At 45.9% G+C, this 17,013-nt stretch overlaps 1 protein-coding gene across 1 annotated transcript in view; it reads right to left on the bottom strand.

The window, feature by feature from the left end:
• Window positions 1-9,417, bottom strand: part of PGAP3 (post-GPI attachment to proteins phospholipase 3) — a 32,648-nt gene extending 23,231 nt beyond the window's left edge. Inside the window, exon 1 of the mRNA XM_077459719.1 lies at window positions 9,194-9,417. Within this exon, the coding sequence (XP_077315845.1) occupies window positions 9,194-9,359 (166 nt within the window). The 5' untranslated portion in view covers window positions 9,360-9,417. The remainder of the gene's footprint in view (window positions 1-9,193) is intronic.
• Window positions 9,418-17,013: the final 7,596 nt, after the last annotated feature.

Genomic DNA, 17,013 nt, shown 5'->3' with positions numbered 1-17,013 from the left:
CAACAAAGCCTAAATCCACTCCCATCCCCATTCTTACACTATTCTATCTACCCTGTAAAAGAAAAGATGTCTATACTTACCTATTCTGAAGCTGCTCTAGTCCGGTCACATGACCGGCTTCAGTGTAGAGGAGCGGCATCAAAAACGGAGATTAGAAAATAAGCAAAGAGCCATCGTTGTGACTAATAAGAACCAAACAACAATTCTGATTGGTCGCTGTGGGATGCAACTACAATCATGTGCGGAGTGCTCAGTTTTAATGGATCAGTCTTACAACTTCTTATGAATATAAGTTATGGCTTTAAAGTGAATTTACTGACCAAAGGCTTTTTTTTTTTTAAATGGCTTGAGTAGGGAAGGTGATTTGTGATCTACCCATCCATCGTTGCTATGCTGGGGCAGAGAAGGTTTTGGAAGAATTTACTGGGCTCTTGTCTTTCAAAAACGGAACTGGAAGTTGCTAGGGGTCCCTTGAGAGGAGAGCAGTGGCAGATGGACCTCCTGCTTAACTTAAGTGGGCAGTACAATTTTCATAAGCTGGGTTCATTTATGGCCATTATTATTATTCTTTTTACGATTAAACCCATTCTTTATTCTTTTATTAAGACCCCTTTCACACCGTCTGTTTTTCAGGTTTTACCGCTGACGCCCTAGGTGGCTCTGTGTGAAAGGGGTCTTAAAACTCTATGAAACCTACAGATTACACAAAATGTACCATAGGCTGTCAATCTAATAATTTTAGCAGGGGCCCCACTGAGACTTGAAAAATATTTCAAGGGCTCCTTAAGCCCCATACACACTATCAGTTTTTCTGCTGAGTTTTTCCTTCAGGTTTACCAAAACCATGTAGTGCAAGGGCCTGTCTGATTGCATACAAATTGAAGCTCCTAAGGTTTTACCTCATATTATATGGTTTTGGAAAATCTGAAGGAAAAACTGATAGTGTGTATGGGGCTTTAGTGGTAGGAAGGTTGAGAAAGGGTGGTCTAGCAGGTAGTTTTTTTTTAATGGTAGGAAAGACCTTTTATATCTCTTCTGCCATAAAGCTCTTCCCCTACCTGATCTTTCTAGTGTACAACCCCAGAGTAAGATCTGGGTAGTGGAACACAACAACTCTAGTGTGCATGCCCAGTGGAGAGGATGGAAGACTCCAGACCTGGAAGACTGGGAGAAGAGGGCAGCAGTGTTGGAGGAGAGAGTATTGGAAGTCTGTCATAAGTAGACATATTCAGAACAAATAAATGTTTCACTTCTATTCGGTATTTAAATAATTTAAGTTAAATTTGTTAAATTTGTTTTCTTAATTAATTTTCTAATTTTATTCAAATTTTCCGAATTCGGTCAAATTGAATTCAATTCAACTGAATTTGGAAAATTCTAATCAAATTTGAATTGGCCTTCAAAATTCAAATTTCAGAAGATGGTTATATTTATTCTAATGTATTCTATTTTAATGTTATATTCTATTCTTTTATTTTCTATTCTAATCTATTCAAATTTGTTCTATACTAAATTTGAATTTTGGAAGATGGTTGTATGCCATTTTATTCTATTGATTTTTCTATTCTATTTGAAATTTGAATTTTGGAAGACACTTATATTCTATTCCATTGTTTTTTTTTAAATGTTTTACTCTATTCTCTTATTTTCTATTCTATTTGATTCTATTATTTTCTATTCTATATAATGCTATTCTTTTATTTTATATTCTGTTATACTCTACTACCCCCCCCCCCCCCCCATTTTATTTCTTTTTTTATTCTATTCTTGTTTCCAAATCTCAGCTGAATTTAGTTGTTGTTATTTTGGATTCATTTAAATGTGTTACTATTGCAATACGCGATGTATCCAAATAATGAAAAATGTGTACGAATTTTGATTCCTAATAAATCGAAACATCTCTAGTCAAAAGAAGTTGTGCATCCTTGAATCATTACAGAAAGAGCTCTGGGGGCACAAAATATGTACAGTTTCCCCTAGGTGGTCAAATGACATCCATGTGTGAACCTGATCAGAAGCTCCATGTAAGTCTATAGGCAGGCAGATGTTCATCCAGTCCTCTATGAGTCTATCCAGGTCCAGAAAGAAAATGGGAAAGATCTGCATGCTTTTTCAAACCTAAAATGTGACAGATCGGAGGTAGTAAATCTAAAAAGGACATCCAACCATGCATAGATCTAATGTAAGTCTGGGAAGTTCAAGCAACAAAAGACTGAAGAGAGGCAGATGACACAAACATGACATCTATTTGTTGTGCTCCGAATCAGCAGGGGATCTGTTCAGGGTTCCTCTGCAGATCAGATGTACAGTGGCTAGGTGAAAAGGTCCTTTAAAGGTGAATGGGGATGCAGCAATGAGAAACAAAGTCCTACAGTTGAACGTTGTATTTTTGTCACCCCGCAACCACTCCCCTTTAGCTGGGAAGGCCGGGGTGTACACATGGTGCAGCCACCATGCTTTGCTTCATGGACGTGGCAGGAGTTATCCCATACTGGGTTCGGAACGCACCATTGCCCACTGAACGCAACCCATTCAAGGGATCGGGGGGCGCGCTGGAAAACTGGTGGTGAGAGACTGTCAAAGGCTTTCTGAAGAGCAATCCAAACTCAGGTCACTTGTCAGAAAGCACTGCTAGTTTGAAGAGCCCTACAGTAGGCAAAACATTTTTTTACTGCAGAGAATCCCTGTCAGGTTTTTATTGCTGTTGGTGTCCCCATTAGGGAGATTCTCCCTCTCTGCCCAGTTTACAGAACAGGAATAGAGGGGAAATCTTCCAATGGGGGACAATAGTTTTGCTGATTGTGATGACAACTAGGGATAAGCCCAGGCATACAGTGGTGTGAAAAAGTGTTTGCCCCCTTCCTCATTTCCTGTTCCTTTGCATGTTTGTCACACTTAAGTGTTTCGGAACATCAAACCAATTTAAACAATAGTCAAGGACAACACAAGTAAACACAAAATGCAATTTGTAAATGAAGGTGTTTATTATTAAAGGTGAAAAAAAATCCAAACCATCATGGCCCTGTGTGAAAAAGTGATTGCCCCCCTTGTTAAAACATACTATAACTGTGGTTGTCCACACCTGAGTTCAATTTCTCTAGCCACACCCAGGCCTGATTATTGCCACACCTGTTCACAATCAAGGCATCACTTAAATAGGAGCTGCTTGACACAGTAAGGTCCACCAGAAGATCCTTAAAAGCTACACATCATGCCGAGACCCAAAGAAATTCAGGAACAATTGAGAAAGAAAGTAATTGAGATCTATCAGTCTGGAAAGGGTTATAAAGCCATTTCCAAAGCTTTGGGAATCCAGCGAACCATAGTGAGAGCCATTATCCACAAATGGCGAAGACATGGAACAGTGGTGAACCTTCCCAGGAGTGGCCGGCCGCCCAAAATTACCCCAAGAGCGCAGCGACGACTCATCCAAGAGGTCACAGAAGACCCCACAACAACGTCCAAGGAACTGCAGACCTCACTTGCCTCAGTTAAGGTCAGCGTTCATGCCTCCACCATCAGGAAAAGACTGGGCAAAAATGGCCTGCATGGCAGAGTTCCAAGGAGAAAACCACTGCTGAGCAAAAAGAACATCAAAGCTCGTCTCAATTTCTCCACAACACATCTTGATGATCCCCAAGACTTTTGGGACAACATTCTGTGGACCGATGAGACAAAAGTGGAACTCTTTGGAAGGTGTGTGTCCAAGTATATCTGGCATAGAAGGAACACTGCATTTCATACAAAGAACATTATACCAACAGTAAAATATGGTGGTGGTAGTGTGATGGTCTGGGGCTGTTTTGCTGCTTCAGGACCTGGAAGACTTGCCGTGATAAAAGGAACTATGAATTCTGCTGTCTACCAAGAGATCCTGAAGGAGAATGTCCGACCATCTGTTCGTGTACTCAAGCTGAAACGAACTTGGGTTCTGCAGCAGGACAATGATCCTAAACACACCAGCAAGTCCACCACCGAATGGCTGAAGAAAAACAAAATGAAGACTTTGGAGTGGCCTAGCCAAAGTCCTGACCTGAATCCTATTGAGATGTTGTGGTATGACCTTAAAAAGGCCGTTCATGCTTGAAAACCCTCTAATGTAACTGAATTAGGACAATTCTGCAAAGATGAGTGGGCCAAAATTCCTCCAGGACGCTGTAAAAGCCTCATTGCACGTTATCACAAACGCTTGGTTGCAGTTGTTGCTGCTAAGGGTGGCCCAACCAGTTATTAGGTTTAGGGGGCAATCACTTTTTCACACAGGACCATGATGGTTTGGATTTTTTTTCACCTTTAATAATAAACACCTTCATTTACAAATTGCATTTTGTGTTTACTTGTGTTGTCCTTGACTATTGTTTAAATTGGTTTGATGTTCCGAAACACTTAAGTGTGACAAACATGCAAAGGAACAGGAAATGAGGAAGGGGGCAAACACTTTTTCACACCACTGTATCTGAATCCTAGTCTAAACCCACCTGAGCGATCCCACCAGGAAGCTGTCACTGTACTGAGCCAATAAAAAGCATCTTAAGCATTCCTCGCCCCTTATGTACAAGGGGCTTGTACACACATGGCTGTCGGGTGAGAAAAAATGTCTAGAATCTGAACATGCTTGAGCTCATCCTTAGTGACAACTGTCAATTCCTTCACTTTGGAGGGATTTCCTCCCACTTCCTGTTTTGGCTACAGGAGAAGTGAAGGGAGATCTCCCCAATGGGCCATAGCTGACAAAAAAAAAACGTATTTGCCGCAAGATCACTTTTATCGCCGGCGGGAGAGGGACCCCTCTCGCTCCGGTGCCCTCCGCTGCTTACCAGAGCCTTCGGCAGCGGCGGAGGCAATCCGGTCCTCTCACTGGCTGGGCATGGGGCGAGTGAGGGGGAAGATGGTCTCCATGACACTGCGGGGCGGAAGCTACGTCAAAAAAAAATTTAAACGTGCCCAGCTTGTGTGCAGAAGCAAACGCATATATATATATATATATATATATATATATATATATATATATATATTGTTTAGGGGTTCTAAGTAATTTTCTAGCAAAAAATACTGGTTTTAAAAATTGTAAGCATCAAGTGTCAGAAAAAGGCTTTACCTTTAAGTGGTTAAACTGCCCTCATCTACAGACTGAAGTTTCTCCCTTTAATCTAAAAGAACAAAATGTTACAATGTTTCTATTTATCTCTACCTAAGTAATGTTGTGAGAAACTTAGCAAGCTGTTTGTTTGTTTTTGGTTTTGTTTTTTACAGCATTTCGGCATGAGCAGAAAACTCTCTGCACTGAATCAAGGAAATGCTTTTTAAGATTGGGGTGTGTGTGGGTCTGTGTGTAGAATCTCAATTCTTTAATAATTAAACGTGCAGCTAGTGTCTTTATTATCAGTGCAGTCCCAACAGTACCGCCAATCAGTGTCCCCTATCAGTGCCGCCTATCAAATACCATCAGTGTCACTTATCAGGGACTCAATGGAGGGGGGGGGGGGGGTAATCACATGGTACTTTGATTGGCCCAGGTACCATGTGATAATTGTGAGCCAATCACAGCTTAGTCAATACAGCTGTTATGATTGATCACATTCATAACAGCTTTTTTGACATTGTGATCACACGATCACCGGACTCCAACGAGTACCAGGATCTGCAATCCGCTGTCTCCAACACTAAACCCATTGCAGGCACATGATGTATGTGATTGTGCCTGCATGTGTCAAGCTGCAGCAGTATATGTACTCTGGAGGGTCAGCAAGCGGTTAAAGTAATAAACAGGTTTATACTTACCTGCTGTGTGTAATGGTAGTGCACAGAGCGGCCCCGAATCTCCTTTTTTTGGAGTCACCCACCAGCGCTCCTGGCTCCTCTTCTCCATGCACCACCATAGGGAAGCTGCTTTTTATGGGGGCGCACATGCCAGTCTATAGACATGGATAGTGTGGCTCGCCCCAGACCCCCCCCCCCACAGGAATTGATTGACAACAGCAGGAGACAATGACTCCCACAGCTGCCCCTACTAGCAGAGAGCGGCTGCAGAGGGGCACACCACTGGATCCAGATCTCTATCAGGTACATTGGGGTGGGAAGGGTCTGCAAATACTGGGATATTTTTTGCAGGGAATGTATTAACAGCTTAAAGCAGGGTGACTCTCCTGGACAAATCGCTGTAGGTGTATGCCGGTCGATTTAAGAGCGATAGGGTGTGCTTGGCCGGTGGACGCAATATCTGCAGGCTACCCGCAATCGCTCCACAGAGAGCCAGAACGGGGATCTGTCAGTGTAAACACACAGATCCCCGTTCTCACAGGGGAGGAGAGACTGTCTGTTCCTAGTGATCAGGAACAGCGATCTCTCTCTACTCCCCCCACAGTTAGAAAAACCTCCCAGGAAACAGTTAAAGGGGTTGTAAAGATGCATTGAGGTGAAAAAAATAAAAAAACACCTGGGAGTGACCGGCCCCCAGCCCCCCGTTTTACTTGCCTGAACCCTGGAACTTGTCACACAGGGACGCAAAGTCTCTCAGCTAGGGGGTTCTCAGCTGTTGATTGGATAGATTAATAGCAGTGCAGCCACTGGCTCCTGCTGCTATCAATCAAATCCAATGACGTGGCCGCTGGGGGTGGGGTGGGGCCCAGTCCTGCATTCAGCATCTATGGATGCTGAATGCTGCCCTTGGGAGCACGCCCACAATGTAACTCCCCCCCGGAGAGCACTTCTCCCATGGAGAGCCGCCGGGGAACCCCGTCGGGGCCACTCTGTGCAAAACGAGCTGCATGGTGGAGGTAAGCATGATATGTTTGTTATTAAAAAAAAAAAAAAAAATTATTTTAGTGTCACTTTAACCCCTTGATCTCCCCCTAGTGTCATATATACAGTAATCCAGAGCTCGACAAACCCCAGGTACTAAGTCGCCAATGCGACCAGAAATAGCAACCTGGCGCCTAGCTGCCACCAGCCCACTTACTATTGATGCCCCAGACATGCAACGCATTAACACTGACTGCCGTCCTCCTCCCTCCTCCACACTCAGCGGCGCAGCGCTAAGTGTGTAAAACTGACAAGCAACAGAGAGAGGAGGATCTGTCAGATTTCAGCTTGATGTCGGGGTGGGCGGGACTGGCCGGGGTAGGCGGGACCCAGCAGCTATCAAACACCAGCCAACGGGATCTGGGCGGGCCGCTACGTGTATGTGGCCCCGCCCCTTTTCTTGAGCAGCCCAATCGTTGGCTGGTGTTTGATAGCTGCTGAGTCCCGCCCACCCGGCCGGGCACCGCCCGCCCTGACGTCAAGCTCAAATCTGACAGATCCGCTTCTCTGTTACTTGTCAGTTTCACACCCCGGCTGGCTTACATTTCAGTAACAGAGTGCTCCGTGTAAAACCTGCCAGTGCCACCTGCCAGCGCCAACCAGTGCCATCTACCAGTGCCTCTGCCAATCAGTGCCACCTGCCAGTGTCAGCTGCTAGTGCCAACCAGTGCCACCGCCAATCAATGCCACCGTCAACCACCAACCAGTGCCACCTGCCACCACCAACCAGTGCCACCGCCAATCAGTGCCATCACCAACCAGGGCCACCTGCCATCACCAACCAGGGCCACCTGACACTTCCAAACCAGTGCCACCTGACACTTCCAAACCAGTGCCACCTGCCAATCAGTGCCATGTGCCACCGCCAGTGCCAATAGTGCCATCCGCCAGTTCCAAACCAGTGTCACCTGCCAATGCCAACCATTGTTACCTGCCAGTTCCATCTGTCAGTTCCACGTGCCTGCCAGTGGCAACCAGTGCCACTGCCAATCAGTGCCACCTGCCACCACCTAACAGTGCAACCTGCCACCACCTACCAGTGCCGAGTGTCACCGTCAATCAGTGCCACCACCAACCAGTGCTACCGCTAATCAGTGCCACCTGCCACTACCAATCAGTGCAACCTGCCACCACCTACCAGTGCCACCTTCCTCCAACAACCAGTGCCACCACCAATCAGTGCCACCAATCAGTGCCAACTAGTGCCACTGCCAACCAGTGCCACCTGCCAACACCAACCAGTGCCACCGCCAATCGGTGCAATCTGACAGTGACAACTAGTGCCACCGCCAACCAGGGCCACCTGCCACTTCCAAACCAGTGCTACCGCCAACCAGGGCCACCTGCCACTTCCAAACCAATGCCATGCGCCAGTGCCAATAGTGTCACCTACCAATTCCAAACCAGTGTCACCTGCCAGTGCTATCTGGCAGTTCCACGTGCCTGCCAGTGGCAACCAGTGCCACCTGCCAGTGCCAGCCAGTTCCATCTGTTGCCAGCCTTACTCTTTCTGGTCAGCCCATAACCCTGATGTAACAGCGTTTCATTGGAGTTATTGACTGGGTGCTCGATTGTGAGTTAGGGATAGGGGGTGAAAATGACAATCCATACCACTCTATAAAAAAAAAAACAAAAAAAAAAACTGGCTCCTAACTTTTTTAATTGGCTCCTAAATTCAAAGCAAATTTGTCAACCCCTGCAGTAATCAGTGGCAATTTTTAGCTCTGATCTTTGTATAAATGCCAACGGACCCAAAAATGTGTCAAAAGTGTTCGCTGCAATGCTGCAGTCTCAAAAAAATAATAATAATCGCAGATCACCACCATTACTAGTAAAAAATAAAATAAAAATTATAAAAATCTATCCACTAGTTTGTAGATGCGATAACTTTTAGGCAAACCAATCAATATGCGCTTATTGTGATTTTTTTTTTTTAACCAAAAAATATATAGAATACATGTCGGCCTAAATTGAGGAAAACATTTTCTTTTTTTGGGATATTTATTATATTATTAAATATTTTCAAAATTTACACTTTTTTTTGTTTGTTTATAGTGCAAAAAATAAAAACCGCAGAGATGATCAAATACCACCAAAAGAAAGCTCTATTTGTGGGAAAAAAGGATGCCAATTTTGTTTGGGTACAATGTCGCACGACCACACAATTGTCAGTTAAACCGACGCAGTGCCGAACCGTAAAAAATGGTCTGGTCATTAAGGGGGTAAAACCTTCCAGGTTTCCCTGTACAGCCAGGAGGAGGGTGAACCTCAGGGAGTCCAGCAGCCTTCAAACATTGGGGATGGGGCATTATGACGGGAATAAGCGTCCAGCAGGGGTCCCTGACTGCACCACATCCACCTGTGCGGAGCTGTCACTAGGGGGCCCCCTCACCTGTCAGTCTCATGTAGAGGGGCTGCTCCGCCCGGAAGTCCAGCAGCCGGATCCCGGTACAGTTCCTCTGCTCACAGGCGCTCACACACTCCCGGTACACCGGCTCCCGGTCCCCGCGGGAAGCACTCACCACCCCGGCTAGGAGCAGTACAAGGAGCGGTGCCATGACCGGGGAGCCGGGACTTCCGCCTTCTCGGCTGCTGCTTCCGCCCTGTGTCCGCCCGCCAACACCTTCCCTGCAGGAACGGGGCACACGATCAATGGTTCCGTCCGACCTCCCGTCCCGTGTCAGCACTTGATGTTCACCTCACCTAGACGGTTCCACACAACAAACACAGCGGGAGAGGCGCATTCTGACTTAATATGCTAGATATTGATTTCTTTTATATCCTATAGACATAAAAAGGAAACATAACAAGTTAGACTACAATACTCCCCAATGCAGCCCCATGCAGTATCACCTTTTCACCACAAGATGTCCCCAGTCTTCCAGGTGCAATAACACCTGCTATCATTTCACCCAGAAGACTGAGGACATACTGGGAGTACAGGGCATCAATTCCTGCCTAAAGTCTCATACACACAATGAGATTTTCAGAAGAACATTCATCTGTTTTTTTTTTTTTTGGTTTGCTAGCTACTTACCACTTACTTGCTAGCCCCTTACTGACCCCCTTACATTTTTTCTATAATACATATCCCAAATTTTTTACAAACATTTTTTTTCCTCAGTTTAGGGTAATATGTATTCCTCTACATGTTTTTGGTAAAAAAAAAATAAAAAATCGCAATAAGCGTATATTGATTGGTTTGCGCAAAAGTTAGAGCGTCTACAAAATAGGGGATAGATTTATAGCATTTTTATTATATATGTGTGTGTGTATATATATATATATATATATATATATATATAGATATATGTGTGTGTGTAGCGATGACACTTTGGACAAAGTGTCTGCTATGTACAAATTTAGTTTTTGCCTCAGAACAGTAGTGGGGTTCTGACGGTTAATTATGTAGGTTAACTTTGGCCTGAGTTTGACTGGGCTGTGTTAGAGTTCTGCCTGGTCATGTGTACAGTGAGGTGCACATGACAGGCTCAGAACCAGGCCTGGTTGGTTGGTTTGGGTACCAGCTTTCCCAGAGCCAATCAGTGGGTGTGCCGTGCCCCGCTGAGGAGTCTGGGGCGGGGTACTTAAGATGTTGAATCACGTGTTCAGGGTTCGTTCGTGAGGCCATAGCAGTCTGTTCCTTGACCGGGGTAGCCCCGCGAGGGGTCCTGGTCATGGGAGCGTTCGTCGCTCCGCAACATGCTTCGGTTGGCTAACCCCAATAGACCCGCCTGGTCTGGGGTAGGGATCCATCTGTTCCCGAGTCTCGGAACCAGCTGGTCCGAGGCGCAGTAACTGAGGGAGGATTCAAGGCGTTCGGGTGCGCTCTCGGCTTGGAGGGGCACCGCAGCTCGTGTAAGCGACCAGGGGAGGACTCTTCGGAGGAAGGCCAACAAGCTGGCATCCTGAGAAGTGCCTGGTTGCTGGGTTGTGAAGGACATTGACGAATCCATGCTTTTTCCAGTACTGCTAACGAGACCGAGAACGTTCCAGGTACTGAGGGAAAAGGTTCCTGTTCACTTTCAGTTACCAGTTACTCAAGGTCAAAGATTTCACAAGTTCTGGATCAAAGTGCTGACTGCCATAATCTCTGGCTAGGCCTTGAAGCGCCCAGCTGCGAGTGGCTACTCTCTGGGTGGTATTAGAGGCTTTCTGATATTAGCAGTTTAAGGTGCCTAAGTTTCTTCACCCCTGCCCTCTGTTCCCATATGTAATGGCGGCGATCTGAGATTTTTGGACAGCCGCACCTCAATAAAAACGCCTTTATTGTGCAAAATAACAAAAGTGCAAACCACAGCAGGGTACAGGATAAAAAAGCTAACGCTTTTCATATTCTCAACAATGCTTAGTCGTATGACTAAGCACTGTTGTGAGTGTGAAATGCATCAGTAACCATAAAGGTGTTTTGATTGGAGTGCGGCTGTCCAGACCTTCCCTCTTCTAATTGCTATATGCTTAGCCTGCACCTGATGCTTCCACCTTGAGGAGAGTGCCTTTTCCACACATCCACCTAGAGCGGTGATCCCTTCCCCCAATCTGCGATTTTTATCGGGACTGTGATGGACAGATCGGACACTTTTGACACATTTTTGGGACTATTGACAATTATACAGAAATCAGTTCAGTAAAAATGCACGGATTACTGTATAAATGTCATTGAATGAATGAATGAAATACTTGTATAGCGCACAATGCGAACTGAATCGCCTCTAGGCGCTTCGGCGAGCTTTGATCATCTGCTAAAAGAGGAAGGTCTTGAGTTTTTTCCTAAAAGCCAGGTGATTTTCTTCCAGGCGGATGTTGATTGGTAGAGCATTCCATAGACGAGGCCCTTGGACAGCGAATCTCTGATCCCCCTTGGATTTATACCGGGCTTTGGGCATTGGCAGGGAAGGGGTTAACACTAGGGGCAATCAAGGAGTTAACTGTGTTCCCTGTGTGTTTTCTAACTGTAGGGGGGATGGGACTGACTAGGAGGAGAGAGAGTTTGGTTTTCATACTTAGTATTAACACACGATCTGTCTCTACTCCCCTGAAAGAACTGGGATTTGTGTGTTTACACACACATATCCCGATTCTCGCTCTGTCATATGTGATCACAGGTGCTCGGCGGCCATCGTGCCCTCTGGGCACTCGCATCGGCTCCAGGCACACGCTGCAGGCGCACGTGCGTGCCCCTAGTGGCCAAAAGGAAAAGCGACCTAAGGTAACGTCGATTTGCCCAGCTGCGGCAACCTGCCACAGTAAAACTGCGGCAGCTGGTCCGGAAGTGGTTAAAGAGGAAGTAAACCCTGAAGGGTTTTTATTCCTTCCTTCAATGCAAAGTAAAGGCATAATGCGCTAGTATACATCGCATACTAGCACATTATGTGACACTTACCTGTAAACAAAGCCTGTGTCATCCCCGCTGCAGGCCGCATCTATCTTCGCCCGTCTTCCTACCAGGGCTGCGGACTCTGGCTCTGTGACTGGTCGAGGCCACGTGATGTCACTCCCAAACGACGCACGTTTAGGAGATATTTCCTTTTAGGTAAGCATTATTCTAAGTTTACCTATAGGTACAACTTCCCCATGGAGGTTTAAAACCTCTTTAACCACATCAAGACCACAAAATGTGTGTGTGTGTGTATATATATATATATATATTAGTTGCGGCTTTGAAGTGGTTTACCAGGGTTATGGCTGAAAATATCATAAATATATCGTAAAATATCATAAATTTCTCATGAAAGCAGACTTTTTGGCTCATGAGCCGCTGGAGTGCTTTCCGATGTGGTGGGAGGCTCCCTCCCCCTCTTGCCGGTGTTTCTTGGGATTACCATTTCCGCCAGTTCACCTGAGAGATGGCCCGACAGTGCGGCCGGCTGCTCCCATAGGTGATCAAAGAGTAGATACTCTTTGATCGCCTCTATGGCCTTGGAGGACCGGAGCAACATCATGACATCACTTCCAGACCAGGCTGGAAGTAAATATATATATTTTTTTAATTAACGGCTTGCAGACAAGCCACCGCAGTTTTACTGTGGCAGGTTGGCTCCGCTGTGCGAAATCATGTTATTGTACGTGATCTCTTGAGGATTGGATAGCAAGTGGGCAGCGAGCTCTGTGAGTCCGACCACGGGTCCTGCGGACTCGATGTCCGCGGGGATAACTGCAATCGTCTCCCGGAGAGGAAGAACTGGGAGATGCTAATGTAAACAAGCATTTTGCCGTTCTGCCTAGTGACACTGACACTGATCACAGCTCCCTGTAGTCGGGAGGGGTGATCAGTGTTGTGTCACAGCTAGCCCACCCCCCCACAGTTAGAATCACTCCCTAGGACACACTTAACCCCTGCAGCGCCCCCTCCTGGTTAACCCCTTCACTGCCAGTCACATTTATACAGTAATCAATGCATTTTTAATCTCACTGATCGCTGTATAAATGTGAATGGTCCCAAAATAGCGCCAAAAGTGTCCGGTGTGTCCACCATAATGTCGCAGTCACGATAAAAATCACTGATCGCCACCATTGATAGTAAAAAAAATATATTAATAAAAATGCCATAAAACTATCCCCTATTTTGTAAAGGCTAACCAATCAATAAACGCTTATTGCAATTTTTTATTCCCAAAAATATGTAGAATACTTATCGGCCTAAACTGAGGGAAAAAAAGATGTTTTTTTATATAATTTTGGGGGATATTTAATATAGCAAAAATTAAAAAATAATGCATTTTTTTTCAAAATTGTCGATATTTTTTTTGTTTATATCGCAAAAAAAAAAACACAGAGGTGATCAAATACCACCAAAAGAAAGCTCTATTTGTGTGGGAAAAAAGGACGTCAATTTTGTTTGGGAGCCACGTCGCACGACCGCGCAATTGTCAGTTAAAACGACGCAGTGGCGAATTGCAAAAAGTGCTCTGGTCTTTGGCCAGCCAAATGCTCCTGGACTGAATTAGTTAAAGCAAAAGATCACTTTTTTTTTTTTGACCCTTTGCTTTCTTTTAAAGGTAAAAAAGAAATGTGGGACCCCGACCTCTCCATAAAGAGGACCTGTCATGCTTATTTCTATTACCACAACCTTTGAGCAATAATTGTAGCGCTGGACCTCCTCTGTAAATCTAAACAGGTAACCTGTAGAGGTGTTTAACGTGTCATCTATGGAGATTTTTAAGTACCATAGTTTTTTGCCATTCCACAATTTTAAAGCGTGACATGTTAGATATCTATTTACTTGGCGTAACATCATCTTTCACAAATGGGGTAACTATTGTGTTTTTTTTTATTTTTTTTATTGTATTTAATACATTAAAAGAGAAGGTAGGGAATCTGGTATATTTCAGATTTATACTTACCTAGGTGGATGTAGCATCGGCCCGATGCTGCATCTGTCCCCCGCCACCTCTTCACTGAGAACCGAGCAATCGAACACTGCAATGGCTCAGTTCTCTCACCTCCCTGAGAGGAGAGCTGTTGCCTGTCAGTCATCAGCTTTCTGCTTTGCTCCTCCACGCTTATTGAAGCACTGCGCTGTGGAGGGTTGGGGAGCGGTCGTTTCAGCGGCTTGCTGAGAGGCTGGGATGGCCATCAGTCCAGACTCCCAGACTCGGGATGACGTGGTGCCTGGACTGATCTATGTGACATCAGCAGAGAGCAGACTTCAGACCGCACTCTGGAATTCTTACTTCCTCCTTCCTAAAACAGAAAATTGATGCCTCCCCACTTACCAGACCTCAGATTCAGCACAGCACAGAGGTAGGCAAGCTTCTGCATCCCCAGTCTCCCTTCGGCTGTGTCATATGATACCATGAGGAGGAGTCTAGGTGTTCCCTCAACTGTGCACTGTCAATTGCCGGTGTCCTATCATATATTGTCCCCCATCGGATAGTGTCCGCTATGTACTGCGCATGTGCAGTACACAGCACACACAGATTCCGAAAATAGCCGAGGATGAACGGCGCCTGCGCCGTGAGTCCAGGTTCTATCCCCATCATCCAAGTGGACATAGAGTAGGAATATAAAAGAGCCGAGCGCAGCGAGGCCGAGCCCAAAGCGTGGCGAGCGAAGCTCGCCCGCGAGGAGCCCTCTAATTTTCACAACCCTATGTCCGCTTGGATGGTGGGGCTACCACCTCCACTCACGGCACAGGCACCGTTCAGCTTTGGAGATTTTCCAAAGCTTCTTCTGCCCTGTACTGTGCATGCGCAGTACAGGGCGGACACTATATGATGGCAGGACACTATCTGCCAGAACACCGGCATCTGAGACCTTGCAGTAATTTCATGCTTTTCAGGGGGACCCCTTATTAAACTGAGGGGATGGGGCACAATAGAAGAGGGAATGGCTGCTCTACTCCAAAACTGATTGCTTCTACTGTGTTGATGCTGAGGCTAAACAGCAGGGACATTGTCTGGGCATTTTGCCAGGATGTTCGTGGGGGGGGGGGAGGGTTGAACACCCCTGACACCCCCCCCCCCCTTATCTATGCCTCTGCTCCTGTCACCCATAGAAGAAGTCCAGCCAAACAAGCTCAGGCTGAACTTCTCCTTTAACCACTTGCTTACAGGGCACTTAAACACCTTCCTGCCCAGACCAATTTTCAGCTTTCGGTGCTCTCACACTTTGAATGACAATTACTCAGTCATGCAACACTGTACCCAAATGAATTTTTTGTCCTTTTTTTCCCACAAATAGAGCTTTCTTTTGGTGGTATTTGATCACCTCTGGGGTTTTTATTTTTTGCGCTATAAATGAAAAAAGACCAAAAATTTTGAAAAAAAACGCATATTTCTTTGTTTCTGTGACAGAATTATGCAAATTATTAATTTTTCTTCATAAATTTTGGTCACAATTTATACTGCTACATGTCTTTGGTAAAAATAACCCAAATTAGTGGATATTATTTGGTCTTTGTGAAAGTTAGAGAGTCTACAAGCTGTGGTGCGAATCGCACAAAATTGATCACATCTGATGTACTGGTGACCTATCTCGCTTCTTGTGACCCGAACAAGTCAGGAAAGTACAAATACCCCCCAAATGACCCCTTTTTGGAAAGTAGACATTCCAAGGTATTTAGTAAGAGGTATAGTGAGCTTTTTGATGTTGTCATTTTTTTCCCACAATTCTTTGCAAAATTAAGATTTTTCATTTTTTTTTTTTTTTCTCCACAAAATTGTCATTGTAATAGGTTATTTCTCTCACATGGCATGTGTATACCACAAATGACACCCCCCAAAAAATTCTGCTACTCCTCCTGAGTATTACAATACCACAAGTGTGGGACTTTTTCACAGCCTGGCCACATAGAGAGGCCCAACATGCAGGTAGCGCCATCATGTGTTCTAGGAACATAAGTTACACATCTAACTTGTTGACTATTTATTACACTTTTGAAGCACCAGGACAATGACACGTGACACTGATGACAGATGGCACTGATACGTGGCAATGATGACAGGTGGCACTGATGACAGATGGCACTAATATGTGGCACTGATGACAGATGGCACTAATATGTGGCACTGATGACGCGTGGCACTTATACGTGGCACTGATGACACGTGGCACTAATACGTGGCACTGATGACACGTGGCACTGAAACGTGGCACCGATGACAGATGGCACTAATACGTGGCACTAATATGTGCCACCGATGACAGATGGCACTAATACATGCCACCGATGACGCGTGACACTGATGACAGATGGCACTGATAAGTGGCATTGATGACACGTGACACTGACAACAGATGGCACGTGACACTGACAGGTGGCACTGATGACAAATGGCACTGATACGTGGCACTGATGACAGATGGCACTATGTGGCACTGACGGCAGGTGGCACTGACGGCAGGTGGCACTGACGGCAGGTGGCACTGACGGCAGGTGGCACTGGGGGCAGGTGGCACTGGGGGCAGGTGGCACTGACGGCAGGTGGCACTGGGGTGGATGGCACTGGGGGCAGGTAGCACTGGGGTGGATGGCACTGGGGGCAGGTAGCACTGGGGTGGATGGCACTGGGGGCAGGTAGCACTGGGGTGGATGGCACTGGGGGCAGGTAGCACTGGGGTGGATGGCACTAGGGGCAGGTAGCACTGGGGTGGATGGCACTGGGGGCAGGTAGCACTGGGGTGGATGGCACTGGGGGCAGGTAGCACTGGGGTGGATGGCACTGGGGCAGATAGCACTGCTGGGGGCGGATGGCACTGCTGGGGGCGGAT

Source organism: Lithobates pipiens, unplaced genomic scaffold (genome assembly GCF_037356315.1).
Source record: "Lithobates pipiens isolate NorthernLeopardFrog02 unplaced genomic scaffold, aLitPip1_a1.2 Scaffold_28, whole genome shotgun sequence".
NCBI classification, from domain to species: domain Eukaryota; kingdom Metazoa; phylum Chordata; class Amphibia; order Anura; family Ranidae; genus Lithobates; species Lithobates pipiens.
This window is presented reverse-complemented; position numbering and strand designations above follow the sequence as displayed.